This window comes from Brassica rapa, chromosome A06 (genome assembly GCF_000309985.2).
Source record: "Brassica rapa cultivar Chiifu-401-42 chromosome A06, CAAS_Brap_v3.01, whole genome shotgun sequence".
In the NCBI taxonomy this organism is placed as follows: domain Eukaryota; kingdom Viridiplantae; phylum Streptophyta; class Magnoliopsida; order Brassicales; family Brassicaceae; genus Brassica; species Brassica rapa.
The window spans coordinates 1,103,007-1,124,480 of record NC_024800.2 but is presented as its reverse complement, the minus strand read 5'-3'; the positions used below and the strand labels follow the sequence as shown (position 1 = coordinate 1,124,480).

Below are 21,474 nucleotides of genomic sequence, written 5' to 3'. Positions count from 1 at the left end.
TCAGAACTTTTGTAAGAAGTCACAGTTCAAAAGAAATTAAAACTTAGTACGTACATCTGTCAAAATATTCATCTAATCTATTACTTTAAAGTCCTATTTTTTTATCTACTATACAAAAGTTTATGTTACACCATTAATTAAAAACTAAACTAATTATCCTAAATTTATGTATATATGATATTTTCTAACAGAAACATTATATGCATCTAAACAATAACATTCCTAAGAAAAGCCAAATATGTTTCCATTATGCAATTATTTTGTTTATCCCTAGACAGACTTTATATATGTTTCACTCAGTAACTAATTTTGAAATTAAACAGTATATCCCAATTCTTTTTAAAATTATCATAAAATTATATACATAAAAAATTGATATTAAATATATATCTTTATACCTTATTTTATATTTTAAATATTATTTTAAAAAATATGTATATCCACACATATGTGTGAGTTCAAATCTAGTAATGTATTAAAAAGCTAAGTGTCAAATTTACATTACGTGTAGTATTAAACATATAAACAACAACAAAGAAAGTAGAGACATAATAAGTTTGATTTGTTTTCAGAATTTTTGAAAATTTAACACTTACTATCTTTTCTGAAATAGAAATATTTCAGAAGCAATGCAGAAAATAATTTTTATAAATCCAAAAATTAAAGGTAAAAAATTAAATGTTAAACTTATATTATATGTGTAAACTTATTGAACTTATACAATCTCTAAAGGACCATAGGACAGGATGTTACGTTCGGTTTGTTTTCACATTTTTAAAATTGAACATTTAACTTTCTTTTGAAAACTAAATATTGTTAAAAAAATTAATTAAATCAACACTTTACGTCAAATACCAAAAGCTTAAAATAAAATACGAGAAAGTTAGTGCAAGTGACAAATTTACAATACCAAAAAGCATATTTATAAATTATAACCATAGAAAATTCCAAAGACAAGGTACAAAAGTTTGGTTTGCTTTTCAATGTATTAAAAATTTATCACCTGTACCTTTTTCAAAGTGAAAATAGTTTGTAAGATAATAATATATAAAGAAAGACTTAGAAAACAAGTGAAAATATTTTGAAAAAAAAAATATATATATATAAAAAGACCTTAGCAAACACGCATCAGAAGCTAGAAGGTGGAACCTGATGAGCAAGTGAGCAACCTCAAGATTTTTCAATGGTCTCTTCATCTTGCTCAATAGCTGTGTAGATAGACTATCATATGAATGGAACGAAATCGATGAAGAAACAATGTAATTTTAAAATCGAAGAAGAGTAAGAGAGAATAGAGTCAGAGAAACTATCAAGAGTTTGTTTTACCTGTGGAAGAAAAGTGTTGGCATGAGGCAGTGACAAGTCTCGCGTGCTCTTGCTCACGGACATAAAACCTAACGAGTGAACGAACATAAAGAAGAGCTGAGAACCAGGGTTTTTTAAAAGAAAACTTATATATGCATCCGTGAAGCAGAACGTACCTTTATGTTCTCCTTGTGGAGCAGAGTTGTTGCTTTTGGAATTAGAATCTATTAAAAAAAAAACAATGATGACTAGTGCCAAAGTATGTTCTTGGGACTCGTTTCCCTGCAAGGAGGAGGCATAACAAAAACGATTACTAAAGGAACGTGAAACCAGAATCGAGTATGGAAATGTTTATTAAGAGTGTACCTTTTCACAATTATCTGATTAGTTCCTTTCGGCCTATTCCTCAGCTATCTTTCTAGCAGTTTGCTGAGGAGGTGGTTAGGAGGAGGAATGTTCTCCTTGTTTTCTTCTATCTGCTTAGGCGTTTTGTTTTGTCCCTGTTGAATGAACAAGAAGAAGAAAGAGTATTTAGAACAACAGCCTCTCTCATCTAATTACAAAACTCCCAAAAAAAAGATAAAAATAAAGAACCTTGGAACTGCTGTGAGATCAACGGAGCAGCACTTGTACGTCTTCCATCGAACCATCGCAGTAGCCAAGAACTTGTACGTCTGGTCAACCATCGCAGTTGTTCCTTCCATGATATATTATCAGATCGAATCAAAGAGCTAGCTATGAAAGAGTGAGAGTGAGAGTGAGAGTGAGAGTGGAACTTTCTTGGTTCCTTTTTTCAGAGGTAATGTATTTTGTAATCTGAATAAAAATAAGGGACAAGGGACGAGTATATATATACTAATATCACAACGGTCATATTTTGAATAACGATTTTTTTTTCTTTTTCTTTTTACTGCTTTTGGCTCCTGTCTCCAACGGCTATATTTTCTCGAGCCTTTCTTCGCGTTGTTTCGATGCTTAATCTCCTTTTTTAACGGCTTCTTTTTTATCATCAGTGATATTTTGTTTTACGGAATCAATTTGTTCCATTGAATGTGTTTCTATTCAACGCTTTACAGCATGACAGCCTCTCTTCACTAAATGCGTAATGGTGAGCCGAAGAAATCAATCATTTATCCCTCTCATTTTTGTATGTTTAAATTTAATCATATATTATTACATTTCATCCTTATAGGTAATCATAACATTGCGGAAAAAAATGTAAGAAGGCATTTGTAGTAACGAATCAAAGTCATTTGCAAGATTATAATGTCTCCGTTAATAATGTAAGAAGTCATTTGTAGTAACGAATCAAAGTCATTTACAAAATTATAATGTCTCTGTTTTCAAATGTTAGATGTTTTAGATTTATTATCGTACCATTTTTATCTACCATAAAAAAGTCATACTAGTTTTATTAGGTCAATTTCATAATTATATTTATTTAATTATTTATATTAATCTATTCAATACATAAAGATATTAATAATAAATCAATTTTAACTATAAATTTAAATTTTATTTTTAGTTATAACAAAACATGGAGAAAAAATCTAACAACATATTTCTAAAAATTTAAAATACTTTATTTAAATTAATACAATTGATTAAATTCATAATTAATAATATATACTATTATACATTAATTTAAATAAAATTTTATCATAAAATAAAATAAAATAAAAGTGTATGCTATTTTTCCAATGTTATAATTATATTCTATATCTTCTTTATTAAAAGAAATATCATAAAAATTTATACTAGGTCTATTTCATCAATTACATCCATTTGACTATTTAAGTTAATCTATTTAATATATAACATTTCTAAAAAATCTTATAAATTATATAGATATTAATAAATAAATTTTTAACTGTCAATTTAAATTTTATTTTTAATAATAAAAAATATGTTGAAAAAACCTAACAAAATCTTAATCAAATTTTAAAATATTATTAAATTAATGCAGCGATTGATTTTATAATTAATAATATAGTATTATTATAATATATTTACTTATAAAATCCCACAATATACTAAAATAAATAACATAGAAATATAGATTATGTTAAGAAAATATCAGTTTTATAGTATAACTAAATAAAAATTTAAAATGTATTGTATTCAGTTTGTAAAAATTAGAAAAAATGAAGGAGATTCTCAATTTTTTTATTTCATACTATGAATTTATTTTACCAAAATCGAAAATATATTAATATTTAATAACAAATAATAATAAAGTAAAATATATAAAACCAATCATTATACATTAATAATATCAAATAAGAAACATAACCGATAACAATATAGATTTACACAATATATAACACTAAAATGTAAATATCTTTTAAAGTTTTGCGATGGTATCCATTATATATTTATAAAATGAAAATCTACCCGCACGGATGTGCGGGTAAAAATTCTAGTATTGTTTAAAAAGGATAAATATTTTTAATTTGTGTTCCAAAAAAAAATATTTTTAATTTATGTATAGTTAATTTTTTTTTATGTATAGTTAAAGTGAATAAGCATCTCCCTGCCTTCCTCTTTGGTGAATCTATGGGAGGTCTTGCCACACTTCTCATGTATTTTCAATCAGAAACTGATATTTGGACCCGTTTGTTCTGTTTGGCCATCTCTTTGTTATCCCGGAGGATATGAAGCCAAGCAAGACTCACCTTTTTGCCTACGGTCTCCTCTTTGGCTTGGCTGATAAATGGGCTGCAATGCCGGATAATAAAATGGTTGGCAAAGCTATACATGACCTGGAAAAGCTCAAGATCATCGCAGCTAACCCAGAAGCAAACATATATATAGCTTAGTGATGTAATGATCAAGCAGAGTTGATCCTCGGCATAGCCAAATCAAACATTAGTTTTGAGCCCCCTCCAAATATTTTTGAGTTAATACATATGAACATAGCCTTCAAATTGTTCTAAATTTCTTTTTACTAAAATTGTTTAAAGCTCCCAAAATCTCAAGGTCGGCAGTGTTTAGATATCATAAAATACTTAGAATCTTAAGACTTTGACATTTTCTTTTATCGCTATTGCAACCAATGCTCTTTCGACCAATTTTGTAAAGCAATTCTGGATGTTGCTTTACAGATACATAGGGAAGCCAAAAACCTAGAGTGTGAACAATGATAGAGTTACTGGTGTAGCGGAAGCTATGTTATAGTACAAATAATTATTGATTTTCAGAATACTTGGGAAATATTGTCTTCTTTAGACCGTTGAGAGTCTAGGTATAACACATTTACATGTCTCGCCTATCACTTGATTTGGGCTGTCTCTACTAGATAACCCATCTAAATCGCGTTGGAAAAAGTATATTTTTGAACACAAATTGAATTACATGTTTTTTTTTTGACACACAACTTTCATTACTTCTTAAACATTCGGAGAGTTCCAACCAAATACAATAAAGCATACAAGATAAATGTAAAGAGGCCTCTACGATAGAAAGACAGCGAATTCAAAGCAAAGCTCAAATGCGTCAAAGCAAGGTTCATGGCACCGCCAGAAACTTGAAATTCAGCCACCTTAAATTGTGACATTAATATCCCTCTGAATATCATCGAAACGACATCCGTTACATCTTCAGATCCCGAATGAACCGCTACACAAGGTGGCAAAACGGTTATAGATAAAGATATATACACACACCTCCATTTAACGTTTGGAGGGGAAACAATTCTCATGAATGAGGCGGGGGATAATACGGTTCTCGTCTTCGGCGAGAAGGATGAAAGTGATGATGATGAAGTAGGCTGTCCCGGTGAATTACATGGTTACTTCGTCCAAAAAATATACCAATCCATAGATCCATCCATAACCTGTTAGTCGGTTAAAAGATAACAAAATGGGACCATACAATACAATGTTGTGTAGTGCATGCATCATCTTCAAATGAAAAAGATGGTTTTAATTACATTTGTCTGTTTTTCAACTCAGTTTTAGTCCACACGTACGTTAATTGTCCTAAGAGAATATTAACGACACGTCTATGTTCCCATGTTTGTACGTATTAAAAAATTGTATTTGTTCTCTTCTAAAATATCTTTCTTTTTAATGGAATTGAAAGAAGAGTTTGTCTTCACATAATCTCTTATCTCTATCTTCTTCTCAGCCTCTCAATCCTCTCCAACGGTAGGATTATGTCCCGAACCAGCCATATGGCCCATCTCATATCTTTTACACATGTTTTAAACTTTACCTTCAATGTTTTCGTGTCCTTCGATTACAAAGTTTGTGGCTTTCGTTTCTTGTTCTCCCGGCAAGACAAATTTTATATAATACTTGGCATGACGGAAAATCAGTTTTGGCATTATCATTGATCAGATTCTCATAGGGTTGCTCGATGGTCTGGAAATAATTATTGGCAAAAGCTTAATCAACTATAGTCATGTGAAACCATCTTAACTTTTACAACTTAGATAATGCGGACTATGACTTTTACAACTTAGCTAACTAGTTCATATAGTTTTTTCCAATGTCAAAAGTTTGCTATATGCAAACAAACGTTGATAATGGCTTATAGTGAAGTGCCTAACCAATTAATCGTAACTTTATTTTTTGGTACTAAACACAAATGGAAAAAATGAAAATTATGATGTTAGATTATGATTACCAATTAATCGTGATTTTTTTTTTTATTACCAGAAAATTTTGGGATGAAACTTGTAATTTTTCAAACCCAAAATTGTGTAATACCAGTTTCGTTCTAAACGTCATTCAAGTATATGACTCTTAGGTTTTGCTTATGGTGATCCTGGTGTAATTCAAAATTTTGAATGATTTAGCCAGGTTTTAGCCTTTTAAACAGAAAATATCAAACTCTTAATAACAATTGGGTTCTGTTTATCACTAGAAAGCTTCAAACTTGTCCTGAAAATCTGAATAGTTCGTCTGGATTTTTTGTCTTATTTCTGTGAATTTCTAATATCTAACTTGATTGTTTTTTATAGGAAATGCAAGAATTTGCTCTTTCTTTTTTGTTTGTAACTGGAAATGCAAGAATTTGTTCTTACCTTTGGAATTTAGCCTTGAGAGTCATGATGAGACGATGACGTTTCGATGAAGACTTTTCAAGAACAGAGCAACGTCCGTAAGTTGCTTACACACTTTAAGTCTTTACACACACACTGCAACATCACACTGAAAGAAGAAAACAGTAAAAATGGAAATTGTGATATTAGGGCTATCATAACTTGAAAATAGTTAATATTTATTTAAACCATTCATAGATTATCATATTATTATTTGTACAAGATTATAGTTTTTAAAAAACTTTTGTAAGATATAAGTTATATGACTGTTTTGTGAATAAATTGTTGTTTTTTTTATAGAAAATGAATAAATTATTGTTTTCAGTCTTTTAATAGTAAATTTGTTTGTTCTGAGAAACAAGTAATTGATCGTTAAAGTTCGATTTACATTATGTTCAGTAAAAGTAAGCGGGGGGAAGAAATCATTGTATTTTTGTTTTGAATGATAAAAATGAAAATTATGGTAATTACATATAATATTAATTTTTCATGGCTATGTACTAATATATATATATATAAAGATAATTTATAAGAACTTTTATATTATTAGTAAGATACCTAAATAAAAATCAGTATTCATTGTATATTTGTAACCCTGTTTCTTGGATTATGAAGGGGTTTTAGATCCAAACTCATAATAATACTCATTTTTCTAGTTGATCTAATACACTTAGTTTAACCCGAATGTTTTTAACGATTTGACCATGTTTTTACGTCCTAAAATTGTACTGAAAATTTCAAGAATTTGTCTAGATTATTTTCTTTTTTCTTGTCTTATTTTGTGGATTTCTAAGATCTAACTCGATTGTTTTTATAGGAAATGGCAAGTGTTTGTTGTATCCTTTGGAGTTTAGCCTTTAGAGTCATGATGAAGACGATGACGTTTCGAACAAGACTTTTCAAGAACAGAGCAACGTCCGTGAGTTTCTTCTTACACAGTTTTATATAAACTACCCACTTTACACACTCACTCCCACGCACACACTGAAAAGAACAGCGACATGGAGAAAACATCTTCGCCGGAATCTGCCACCGTCTCCGTCAAATCTCCGGCAACCACCGTCGGAGAGATGGAATGTTCTTTATTAGACGAAAGTAGCATTCACGACATTGACTATTTCGTTAAGACCATAGCCCAGATCAAAGCCAAAGGTGTCCGTCCCGATCTCATCGGCTCCATCATCACTCATTACGCTTCCAAGTGGCTCCCTGACCTCTCCGACATCTTCACAACAAGCCCCGATGGTCCGAACCAACAACCGCAACCGCAGCAAGTGCAGTCGGAGAGCTTCTCAGTAACGGCGTTTGTGATGAAGAAACGTTTCTACGTGGAAACACTCATCGGAATCATCCCTCCGGAGAAAGACTCTGTTTCTTGCGACTTCCTCCTCCGTCTCCTCAGGACGGCGAACCTTGTCGGAGCAGATGATAGCTACAGGGCGGAGCTCGAGGGGAGGGTTTCGTGGCAGCTTGACCAAGCTTCCCTCAAGGAGCTGATGATACCTTCGTTTAGTCACACGTGCGGGACGTTGTTAGACGTTGAGCTAGTGACTCGTTTGGTTAAGAAGTTCGCAGGGTTAGATAGCGAAGGAGTCAAGTCTGGTGCTTCTCTAGTTAAAGTGGCGAAGCTTGTCGACTCTTACTTAGCTGAAGTAGCCGTTGACGGCGATTTAAGTCTCTCGGAGTTTATTTCTCTAGCCGAAGCTCTCCCTAACCATGCTCGTGGTACAGAAGATGGCTTATACCGCGCAATTGACACCTACCTCAAGGTAAATGTCAAGTTTTATGAGTTTCTAATTCAAAAGTATTGACTAGCCAGCCCTCGGTGTTCTGTTCGCTTTTCGGACCGATATTTCATTTTTTCGGTTATGGAGATTTAGGATCAGTTCGAGTATTTTATAACATTTGTTTTTAATTCAGTTCGGTTGATTCGATTTTTTTTGTTTGGTACAGATAACCAGATTAAGAACCGGCTATTCAAAAAAGAAAAATCAATCCAGTTCGGGTTCATTCTGTTTTTTTTTGGATAATTATAGTAAGAATTAGGATAATTTAGATATTTAGATTAAAAGTATCGGGTAGTTCTTTTTTATTCAGTTTATAAATAGTATTTTTAGTATATTGTGTTATTCCAAAATTGAACATGATTAATATTTGAAGTATATAAACAATTAATGTTTGAATGTCCATTCGTTCGGTTTTGATATTTCAGTTCGATTTGGTTTGGTTTCGGTTAATTTGTTCAGAGCTAGTATTGACAATGAGTAGATTGGCAATTCAAAGTCGGAATCTTTAAGCATAATTTGTGATGGGTTTGATTTCATTAGAGTTGGTTTTATTTGTTTAGGCACATCCTAAAGTGACCAAGCAAGAAAGGAAGAGACTTTGTGGACTAATAGACAGCAAGAAGCTATCAGTGGAAGCATCTCTTCACGTTGCGCAGAATGATCGTTTACCGGTTAGAACTGTTATTCAAGTTTTACTCACTGAGCAGGCGAAGATGAGTCGGAGCCGCCACAACAACAATGATTGGAGTGGCTTAACGTTCAGTCCAAACCCTTCTAGTTCACACTATTCAGAGTCAGGTCCAGCTCGGTGCATGTCCAAACGCGAGATGAATGTCCAGCAGATGGAGATTAAGAGATTGAAAGAGGATATGGCAAAGCTCAAGAGCGAGTTTGAAGCAATGCAAACGCAGTTAGAGAAGCTGGTTGAGAAGAAATGTAGTAGTGGGAGTAAAGGTTTTTTTAGGTGGAAGAAGTTGGGGTTTAGAAGTGGTTTTAGCGTTAGCGTTTTGGATAAGAATGGTGAAGAGTTTGGTGAAAATGGAGAAAGAGAAGAATACTTTGGGTATGAGACTCAGACACCTAGTAATATGAAGACAAAGCTTGTCAAAGGAAGAACACCTTCTAGGTGGAGAAAATCAATGTCTTGAAAAAAGAAAACTCTGTTTTCTTTTCTTTTCTTTTCATCATGTCCTTATTTATTTTGCGTTATTGTTGTTGTTGTTCTTTATTTTGAAGCTCTTGTCAAGCTATTACTTGTATATTTTCATTGCTAATAAGGCATATCGATGAGTTGTGGGTCAAGCTTATTAAATCATTCTTCTTGCTTTTTGGGATCTTTATGAAAAGAGAATGCAATGAAACTTCCTCTCTTAGCTTATTCTATACCTGGTTTGTCTGTTTAACCTTCAACCACATGGTTTCAAAGCATTACATGTCCTCTTCAAGCTTTCGGCATCAGCTGCAAAGTGGGTAACTGGGTATACATGGGTAAAGTGCAAGCCCAAAACATTCTTGATATAACTATCTGTCATTTGTACTTTTATAATCTCAAAGTTAGAATAAAACATTTGGTTTTCTAATAAGTTAAAATTAATATTTGAGCAATTTGTATCCAATCTATCAATCTATATAAATAAAGTTACTCATCTCTTTAGAGCGTGAGACACGTCATATTCCTTATCAGGATTGATTTTTACTAGGATATTGTATCTTCCGTGTTAGGCTTTAGCTAACAAGATTGACACACTAAATCTCTTTACTCGAAGTCCATATATACAATCCACTATAATCTATCACTCACACCTTAACCTCTTAACGTAGTTACACACACATACACCCACCATCATGTCATTGAAATTAAAATGTAATTCTGATTTTTAAAAAGAACTTATGGATTATTACATGTTTTTTTAAATAGGTTTATTTTAAATTTGAGACAATTTTTAAATTTTTTAAAAATATGTTTATGTGTCAAGTTAATACACAATCTTTTGATAAGGTAGCAACACGAGAAAATAATCAATCTTTATATATATATATATATATGGTATTATTAATTGGAGAAAATTTTGTCATGTCTGAGTCATAATTTTTAATACATATTGAAATATCTTATTCTTTGCTTTTATTTTACTTATAAAAAAATATTTAACATGTGACTTACACTAGTATACCAAATTATGAAACAAATCTAAAATAACTTAGCATCTATTATTGGATAACTTAGCTCACAAGCTTTGTTTTAGTATATAAGATACAATCTCATGACCGAAAATTCTTTCTCTTCAGTCAAATAATTTATAAGGCAGTCTTTATGGCTCATCCAACATATCCACACCACATAATCTATTTAACAAATTAATGTAACTTTTGCAAGGACGTATTTTTCATCTTCATTTTTATATATGTGGTTTTACAGTAGTCAATTAAAGATTGTGTTGTTGTATCATAAAAAAAATACAGTTTGTACCGAATAATGTTTGAAAAAAAACGTTGAAGGCCGATTAAGAAAAGAAGAAAATGCCAAAAAAAGAAGAGAAAATGAATAAAAAGAAGATATTAAAAGTGGACCAATGACAATGTTTGCATAATTTCACATAAGACCGTCCTCTTAATTATTATTATTAATATTATTATTATTATTATTTTATTATTATTATCCAATAAATTAGAGATAATATTAGATTTTTATAATTAAATAATTAAGAATTTCTGTAAAAACTTTGGTTCTGTTTTAATTCATATGCAACAGATTTAAATTTATAAAAAGTAACAAAAAAAATATATTAAATATATATATATGTTTCTTTCTTTTTGATCATAATTTTTGTAAATAAAAATCTCTAAGTTTCTATAATATGCATTTAATAAATTTAACAACTAAAATTTGGGATAATCTGAATTTTCTCATAACAAAAATAATTTGATAAAATAGTCTATGTTGACTAAGTTCATTTTCCAATATATAATCGAGTGAATCAGATATATGTTTCTTTCTTTTTTATCATGATTTTTTAAAATAAAAAACTTTAATTTTCTCTAATATATATTTAATAAATTTAAAAACTAAAATTTGAGATAATCTGAATTTTCCCATAATATAATATAATTTAATAAAATAGTCTATATATGTTGACTAGGTTCATTTTCAAATATATAATCGAGTGATAGCAGATAAGTTAAGACTATGAACAGAAAAGCATATGAATAAAGGTTAACTAAATCCATATATAGTGTACTCTTTAGATATGGCTGTTAATATATTTTAAATCACTAGATGAACGATCACTAGATTGATTTTAACAAAGAACATTGGCACTATATTGAGTAGTGGTATGTTGATTCATGTAACTCGTCAGTTACAAATCAGTATTCATAGCTTTGAGTTATCATAGAAAATTGTTGGATTCATATTCATAGCTGCTAAACCAAATTAACTTAACCAGAATAAGTATTTTAATCACTGTTATCCAAAATTTCAGGTAATTTGAATCATATAAATTCAAACGATACAGTGTCAAGTGAAATTTATGCTAACTCATGAGAGAAATATAAATAAATAAAGTTACTCCAACTCTTTAGAGCTGGATACATCATATCCCTAAAGGGTTCTAGTGATGCCACATCAACTTAGTTAGTGATAGTTTTTTATTAAGATATTGTATCTTTCATGTTAGGCCTTAATTAACATGCTTAACTTATAAAACCCCTTCACTCGAGGTCCAGAAAAAAACATAACTGAACTACAATCCACTATAATCTGTCACTCACACCTCAACATTTTAACGCCGTCCTTAACTACACGCACACATACACCGCCATCATGTCATTTTAATTCAAATGTAATTCCTTTTTAAAAAAACATATGAATTATTACATGTGTTCTTAACAGTTTTGATTTAAATAATAAGAAGATGAGAATTTGAGACAATCCATTATGTTTAAAAAATTATGCTTATATGTCAAGTTACCCAACTTTTGATAAGATTGCAACATGAGAAAAATGAAAATTTATTATATATGTATACATATGATAATATTAATTGGATAAAAAAATTTCACGTCTTAGTCATATTAGTTTTTAGAACATATAGGAGTATCTTATTCTTTGTTTTTAATTTCACTTATAAAGAAATATTTAATATGACTTCAACTAATATACATAGTTAAGAAAAAAATAGCATTATTATTGATAAGTTTGAAAATGATATAGTTCACAAGCTTTGTTGTAGCATATAGTTCTCCGCATCTAACTTCAGTCAAATAATTTATAAGACATTCTTATGGTTCCTTAAACAGATCTATACCACATAAGCTATTTGAAAAATCAATGTAGCCTTTGCAGGAAAAAAAAAGATCCACATATTGATGATATCTTCATATACAAATACGTATTTTCATTTTGTTATTTACATTAGTGCTTTACGGTAGTTGAATTTAAGATTGTGTTGTTGTACTATAAAAATAGAGTGACGCTCCTTCACTAACAACGAATGTCGATAAAAACAATTGAAGGCTGATGAAAAACAGTTTAAGGCCGATGAAGCCAAAAGAACCGTTCGATGAAAAAAAGTGAAAACAAAAGAAGATGAATTAAATAGGAATAAAGTTGAAAGTGAACCAGTAACAATGTTGACATAATTTCATATAACTTCGTCCTCTTAATAATAATACTATTTTTATTTTTATTATTATCCAATAACAGAGATGATATTATATTTTTATATTTAAATAATTAATAATTCCCATTCCAAAAAGTTAAAACCCGTCATATAATTATCCGCTTGTATATACTATTAAAATTTATGTTCTGTTTTAGTTTAGGTGCATCCAATTTCTATTTAGAAAAAAAAAATGTATACTTTTTGTTCATGATTTTTTTATGAAAAATCTCTTAGTTTTTCAAATATACATTTAATAAATTTAACAACTAAAATATGGGGTAGTATGAAATTTTCCAATAAAAAAGTAAATTTGATAAACTAGACTAGGTTCATTTTCAAATATATAGTTGAGTGATAGCAGATAAGTTAAAGCTATATGAACAGAAAAAGCAGATGAATAAATATTAAAATGCAGATTAAGTTAATGCATATATATAATGTACTTTTAATATATGGCTTAAAATACAGATGAACTAATATTAAAATAAATATTAATGCATATATACATATATATAATGCACATAATATTTTCGTCGTTCACATGGATCAAGATCTCTCGGTTTGGTTTACAAAATCAGTATGAGTCTGTATAAGTTGATGACAAAAAAAAAAGATATGGCTTTAAATCACTATACATAGTTTTGAGTAGCTGAGGATGATTTTGATTAATTTTGAAAATATTTAAACAATTCATTTTCTTCTTCTAAAATTGATAGTCCATATATTGTAGAAAAATTGTTGGATTCATATACATATTTGAGAAAAAACTAGTTTAACTATAATAAGCACTATTAATTACTTTTACCCCAAAATTCAGGTAATTTAAATCATATAAATTCTCATGATATAGTATCAAATGAAAACTAAAGCTAACCCATGAAAGAAATCTACATAAATAAAGTTACTTCATCTCTTTAGAGTGTGATATGTCATATTCCTAAAACATTGTTGTGATGTCACATCAGTTTGGTTTGATTGATTTTTATTAGAATGTTGTGTCTTTCATGTTACCTTAGTCAATAGACTTGACTCATAAAACCTCTTTAATTACTCGAGGTCCATAACCAAGATAACAGAACTATAATCCACTATAATATGTCACTCACACTTCAACGTTTTAGCGACATCCTCAATTACGCGCAAACATACACAGCCATCATGTCACTGGAATCAAAATGTAATTTTGATTTAGAAATTTATGGGTTATTATATGTTTTCTTAATAGCTTTGGTTTAAATAATAACAAGATGAGAATTTTAGAAAATTATTATATATGTTTAAAAAATTATGCTTAGCGTGTCAAGTTGTTAGGAAACTTTTGATAAGGTTGCAACATAAGAAAAATGAAATCTTAATATATATATATATATATATATACATATGATAATATTAATATTATATAATTTTGTTATGTCTGCTTCATAAAAAAATTTCATACATAGAAGAATATCTTATTCTTTATTTTTAACTTTTCTTATACATAAATATTTAATATGACTTAAAATAATATATATATTTAAGAAACAAATCTAAAAATAACTTACCATTTATTATTGGATAAGTTTGAAAATGATATAGTGGGCTAGCTTTGTTTTAGTATATAAGATACACTAATGATTGAAACTTCTTTCTTCCCATTCAACTTCAGTCAAATAATTTGTAAGGCATTCTTATGGCTCATCGAAGAGATCCACACAACATAAGCTATTTCACAAATCAATGTATCCTTTGCAAGAAAATGATAGATCCAAATAAATCAGATATCTACATGTACAAGTACGTATTTTTATTTTATTATTTGTATTAGTTGATTTACGGTAGATGAATAAAATATTGTGGTTTTGTATGATAAAAATACAGTGACGCTCCTTATTGTACCGAAGAATGTCGAGAAAAAAAATTGAAAGCCGATGGAATAAATATCAAGGATGATGGAAAAACCGGTAAAGACAAGAAAAAAAAGACCGGTGCAAAAAAATAAAAAATGAAAGAAGAAAGCTGAAAGTGGATGTATGAAAATGTTGGCATAATTTCATATCGTTCTCTTTATCTTTATTATTATTATTATTATTATTATTATTATTATTATTATTATTATTATTATTATTATTATTATTATTATTGTTGTTGTTGTTGTTGTTATTATTATTATTATTATCCAATAAATAGAGATGATATTATCTTTTTATATTTTAATAATTAAGAATTTCCATTTCAAAAAGCTAAAACATGTTGTATAATTATCCTCGTGTATATATTATAATAATCTAAGTTCTGTTTTAATTCATGTGCATCCGATTTCTATTTAGAAAAAAATAAACTAATAAAATGTATATGTTTCTTTCTTATTATCAATTTTTTAAATAAAAATCTCTAAGTTGATCTAATACACATTTAATGATTTAATACATTAAACAGCTACAATTTGGGGTAGTATGAATTTTCCCATAACATAAGTAATTTGATGAACTAGTCTAGTCTAGGTTTATTTTCAAATATATAATCGAATGATAGCAGATAATTTAAGGCTATTAACAGAAAAAACAGATGAATAAATATTAAATATGGATTAAGTTAACGCATATATATATATATATATATATTGTACTCTTTAGATATGGCTATCAATATATTTTAAATCACTACATGAACGATCACTAAATTAATTTTAACAAAGAGCACTCTCACTATATTGTGTAGTGGTATGTTCGATTCATGTATTTGGACTGTTACAGATGTTATACATAGTTTTGCGTAGATGAAGATGATTTGCAAATTTCATTTTTCATTCTTTAAAACATTCATAGCATAGAGTGACGCTCCTTCACTAACAACGAATGTCGATAAAAACAATTGAAGGCCGATGAAAAACAGTTGAAGGCCGATGAAGCCAAAAAAACAGTTCGATGAAAAAAAAGTGAAAACAAGAGAAGATGAATTAAATAGAAATAAAGTTGAAAGTGAACCAGTAACAATGTTGACATAATTTCATATAACTTCGTCCTCTTAATAATAATAATATTTTTATTTTTATTATTATCCAATAATAGAGATGATATTATATTTTTATATTTTTATATTTAAATAATTAATAATTTCCATTCCAAAAAGTTAAAACCCGTCATATAATTATCCTCTTGTATATATTATTAAAATTTATGTTCTGTTTTAGTTTAGGTGCATCCAATTTCTATTTAGAAAAAATAATAAAATGTATACTTTTTGTTCATAATTTTTTATGAAAAATCTCTTAGTTTTGCAAATATACATTTAATAAATTTAACAACTAAAATATGGGGTAGTATGAAATTTTCCCATAAAAAAGTAAATTTGATAAACCAGACTAGGTTCATTTTCAAATATATAGTTGAGTGATAGCAGATAAGTTAAAGCTATATGAACAGAAAAAGCAGATGAATAAATATTAAAATACAGATTAAGTTAATGCATATATATAATGTACTTTTAAGATATGGCTTAAAATACATATGAACTAATATTAAAATAAATATTAATGCATATATATATATATATATAATGCACATAATATTTTCGTCGTTCACATGGATCAAGATATCCCGGTTTGGTTCACAGAATCAATATGAGTGTATAAATTGATGACAAAAAAAAAGATATGGTTTTAAATCACTATACATAGTTTTGAGTAGCTGAGGATGATTTTGATTAATTTTGAAAATATTTAAACAATTCATTTTCTTCTTCTAAAATTGATAGTCCATATATTGTAGAAAAATTGTTGGATTCATATACATATTTGAGAAAAAACTAGTTTAACTATAATAAGCACTATTAATTACTTTTACCCCAAAATTCAGGTAATTTAAATCATATAAATTCTCATGATATAGTATCAAATGAAAACTAAAGCTAACCCATGAAAGAAATCTACATAAATAAAGTTACTTCATCTCTTTAGAGTGTGATATGTCATATTCCTAAAACATTGTTGTGATGCCACATCAGTTTGGTTTGATTGATTTTTATTAGAATGTTGTGTCTTTCATGTTACCTTAGTCAATAGACTTGACTCATAAAACCTCTTTAATTACTCGAGGTCCATAACCAAGATAACAGAACTATAATCCACTATAATATGTCACTCACACTTCAACGTTTTAGCGACATCCTCAATTACGCGCAAACATACACAGCCATCATGTCACTGGAATTAAAATGTAATTTTGATTTAGAAATTTATGGGTTATTATATGTTTTCTTAATAGCTTTGGTTTAAATAATAACAAGATGAGAATTTTAGAAAATTATTATATATGTTTAAAAAATTATGCTTAGCGTGTCAAGTTGTTAGGAAACTTTTGATAAGGTTGCAACATAAGAAAAATGAAATCTTAATATATATATATATATATATATATATATATATATATACATATGATAATATTAATATTATATAATTTTGTTATGTCTGCTTCATAAAAAATTTCATACATAGAAGAATATCTTATTCTTTATTTTTAACTTTTCTTATACAGAAATATTTAATATGACTTAAACTAATATATATATTTAAGAAACAAATCTAAAAATAACTTACCATTTATTATTGGATAAGTTTGAAAATGATATAGTGGGCTAGCTTTGTTTTAGTATATAAGATACACTAATGATTGAAACTTCTTTCTTCCCATCTAACTTCAGTCAAATAATTTGTAAGGCATTCTTATGGCTCATCGAAGAGATCCACACAACATAAGCTATTTCACAAATCAATGTATCCTTTGCAAGAAAATGATAGATCCAAATAAATCAGATATCTACATGTACAAGTACGTATTTTTATTTTATTATTTGTATTAGTTGATTTACGGTAGATGAATAAAATATTGTGGTTTTGTATGATAAAAATACAGTGACGCTCCTTATTGTACCGAAGAATGTCGAGAAAAACAATTGAAAGCCGATGGAATAAATATCAAGGATGATGGAAAAACCGGTAAAGACAAGAAAAAAAAGACCGGTGCAAAAAAATAAAAAATGAAAGAAGAAAGCTGAAAGTGGATGTATGAAAATGTTGGCATAATTTCATACCGTTCTCTTTATCTTTATTATTATTATTATTATTATTATTATTATTATTATTATTATTATTATTATTATTATTATTATTATTATTATTATTGTTGTTGTTGTTGTTGTTGTTATTATTATTAATATCCAATAAATAGAGATGATATTATCTTTTTATATTTTAATAATTAAGAATTTCCATTTCAAAAAGCTAAAACATGTTGTATAATTATCCTCGTGTATATATTATAATAATCTAAGTTCTGTTTTAATTCATGTGCATCCGATTTCTATTTAGAAAAAAAGAAACTAATAAAATGTATATGTTTCTTTCTTTTTATCAATTTTTTTAATAAAAATCTCTAAGTTGATCTAATACACATTTAATGATTTAATACATTAAACAGCTACAATTTGGGGTAGTATGAATTTTCCCATAACATAAGTAATTTGATGAACTAGTCTAGTCTAGGTTTATTTTCAAATATATAATCGAATGATAGCAGATAATTTAAGTCTATTAACAGATAAAACAGATGACTAAATATGAAATATGGATTAAGTTAACGCATATATATAGTGTACTCTTTAGATATGGCTATCAATATATTTTAAATCACTACATGAACGATCACTAAATTAATTTTAACAAAGAGCACTCTCACTATATTGTGTAGTGGTATGTTGATTCATGTATTTGGATTGTTACAGATGTTATACATAGTTTTGAGTAGATGAAGATGATTTGCGAATTTCATTTGTTCATTCTTTAAAACATTCATAGCATAGAGGCATTTGATGTAACACAAGATTTAATTGAATAAGTTTTACATTCATTCAAAAAAAAATATAATGATTTTGACTAAGTTTGAAAATATTTGAATAATTCATTTTATTTTTCTAAAATTGATTTTCCAGATATTGTAGAAAATTGTTGGGTTCAAATACATATTTGCCAAAACAAATTAGTTTAACCAGAATAAGTATTTTTAATTAATTTTATCTAAAAATTGAGGTAACTTGAATCATATAAATTCAAATGATATAGTGTCAAAAATGAAAATTAATGCCAACTCATGAAAGAAATCTATAGAGAAAAAGTCAATCCAGCTCTTTAGAGTGTGATGCCTTATATTCCTCAAGCATTGTAGTGACACCACATCAACTTGTTTTATGATTGATTTTTATTAGGATGTTATGTCTTTTATGTTAGGCTATAGTTAACATGTTTGACTCAATAGTACCTCTTTAACCGAAGTCCATAAACAATATAACTGAAGTTCAATGCACTATAATCTGTCACTCACACCTAAACCTCTTAGCGTTGTCCTCAACTATGCACAAACATACACGACCATAATGTCATTGGAATTTTAATGTAATTCTAATTTAAAAAAACTTATGGATTATTACATGTTTTTTAATAGGTTTTATTTAAATAATAAGAAGATGAGAATTTGAGACAATTTATTATGTTAAAAATATGCTTATGTGTCAAATTCTTACACAACCTTTTGATAAGGTTGCAACATAAGAAAAATGATTTTTTTTATATATATACATATCCCTTATATATTATTTGAGAAACATTACAACTTGTGAGTTATGATATGTGGCATCACTAAAATCACACTTAGATTCCGTAGAAAAATAAGTTTGTCCATCTAAACATATAATATACTTCCCAAAAATAACTGTAAAATCAATTAGTAATTCAAAAAATATTATTTTTTATTTTCTTAAATAAGAGCTATAGAATTACCTAATATGCTTAAAATATCTTTGATAATTAATGATTTGGAATAATAAAAGATTTGATAAAAATTTGTGTATCATTTATCATTCTTATTTATATTATTAAAATAAATTAAAAAATTATATTAATCATATAATAAAACTGTTAAAAATTAGATTCTTTGTATCTGTTATATTTGAATTTTTAAAACAACTATAAATTATTAAAACTGTTAAAAATCTTGGTTTAAAAAGTTTTGTAATCAATTTTCTAATTTTTTTTGTTATATAAAAATACAAATAATCATAAACCTATATGAGTAGAAAGTTTCATTTAATATATATTAATATTAAAAATTATATTTTATTTTTAAAAAACGACCTACTAAAATTAATTAGGTAATTCAGAATTGCAGATAAGTGAATAATTTTTACGCCAGCGATCGAATGTAAAACTAACGAGTTTACGTCTTTCAACCTTTATTACCATACTACCATTGATTTGGTTAAGAATATCATGTTTTAGGTTAGTTGTATACTTCTATATATGTATTTGAAACCTTTATAGTTTTATGTATTTGAAAGAATCAACGCCATAATATAAATTAATAGATTAGGGTTTCTAAGATAAATTAGTTTAATTTGTATTTAATATCCCAGATTAAAAGTAAACAGATTGAATCCCCTAACGTTGAACTAGATTTGAAACCATTATAAAATGTCTTTCTCAGTTTGTTTTTCCTTCGAAAAGCTATAACTTAATGAGTTAGTTGGAATAAACCTAGTTTTAAATTATGTATGAACAAATGAAATTGTAGAATTATACTCTTTTTGTCATAGTGTAGTTGTCGTTGTAGGATAAAAAATTTCGTTTCAAAATTAGTGTCGTTTTATAATTTTAATATAAAATTTATTGATTTTATATTTCAATATTTTTTTTTTGTTGAAATGTAGTTAGATTTATTGGTAATAATATTTTTATTTAACAAAAATTTACAAAATTAATTAAATTTTTAATATGTGTATCTAAATATAAAACTATAATTAAATGAAACGGATGGAATAGTTTATGGTTAGAAAAGTATGTCAACGTCAATGGAATCGCATTAACCCATATCCCGTCGAACACGCCTCCTGCATCTTTATAAGTCAAGTCAACCACTCACTGAAAACTATATTGATCCCAATTGTGATAACGATTATTTCATAGATCATAATCAATTACTTTATGTCTAAAATTCTTTAGACGTTAACCATGAGTTCAATATAAAATTTTAGTTTCCAACAGATTAATTTGGGGGTTTTACTTGTACTATTATTATTTTGTAGTTAGACAATCTTCATTGCTAGTATGTGAGTGAGTATAATCATAAAATATTAAATAAACAAATTATTAGATGGGTTTCTCAAATTTTAAAATACTCATTTAATATTTATTATTAATTTTTTTACATACTCATATGTTAGCCAGGGGATGCGCTAACGTGCATATAAGCTGATTAATGTAAGTACTAGATTTGGACCCACACAACCGTGCATGTATTAATTTTCATTTTTATATATGTTTTACATAATTAGAATATATTTATATAATCATTTTAAATATAACAATTTGATAATTTTTATGTTGTAAGTTAATTGATTATTTCAAATCATCACATATATTTGGTATTTTTATTATATATATTTAAAATTAATTTTTATTCAATTATTATGATCCTGATCCGTAATTCAAAGCGCTAGATTTCCTTTATCAATAATTTTTTTATGTTTATTCATTTAAGATAATAACTATATATATAAAAAAAAAGTTTTAAGATAAGTTAATTTTATACATGAATTATCTAATTTACTAATGTTAACCCGTTCTACCAACATATTCTATTTC

At 27.7% G+C, this 21,474-nt stretch overlaps 1 protein-coding gene and 2 long non-coding RNA genes across 4 annotated transcripts; 1 reads left to right on the top strand and 2 right to left on the bottom strand.

Moving 5' to 3' along the window:
• Positions 1–163: 163 nt before the first annotated feature.
• LOC103871192 lies at positions 164–2,814 on the bottom strand. 2 transcript variants are annotated; one of them, XR_004448295.1, is made up of 5 exons: positions 1,900–2,814; positions 1,672–1,805; positions 1,482–1,587; positions 1,327–1,394; positions 164–1,221 (listed from the first exon to the last, which is right to left on the bottom strand). It is a non-coding gene; the product is annotated as an uncharacterized LOC103871192 (long non-coding RNA). The 2 variants fall into 2 exon arrangements; XR_004448294.1 differs by having other exon boundaries at positions 164–1,394; positions 1,900–2,809.
• A 1,803-nt stretch (positions 2,815–4,617) lies between these two features.
• Positions 4,618–6,663, bottom strand: LOC103871189. Its single transcript, XR_633500.2, has 2 exons — positions 5,027–6,663; positions 4,618–4,923 (listed from the first exon to the last, which is right to left on the bottom strand). It is a non-coding gene; the product is annotated as an uncharacterized LOC103871189 (long non-coding RNA).
• Positions 6,664–7,104: 441 nt separating this feature from the next.
• LOC103871188 (root phototropism protein 3) lies at positions 7,105–9,466 on the top strand. Its single transcript, XM_009149416.3, has 2 exons — positions 7,105–8,121; positions 8,700–9,466. The coding sequence occupies exons 1-2, from the start codon at positions 7,354–7,356 to the stop codon at positions 9,285–9,287; spliced, it is 1,356 nt and encodes a 451-aa protein (XP_009147664.1). The 5' UTR covers positions 7,105–7,353; the 3' UTR covers positions 9,288–9,466.
• Positions 9,467–21,474: the final 12,008 nt, after the last annotated feature.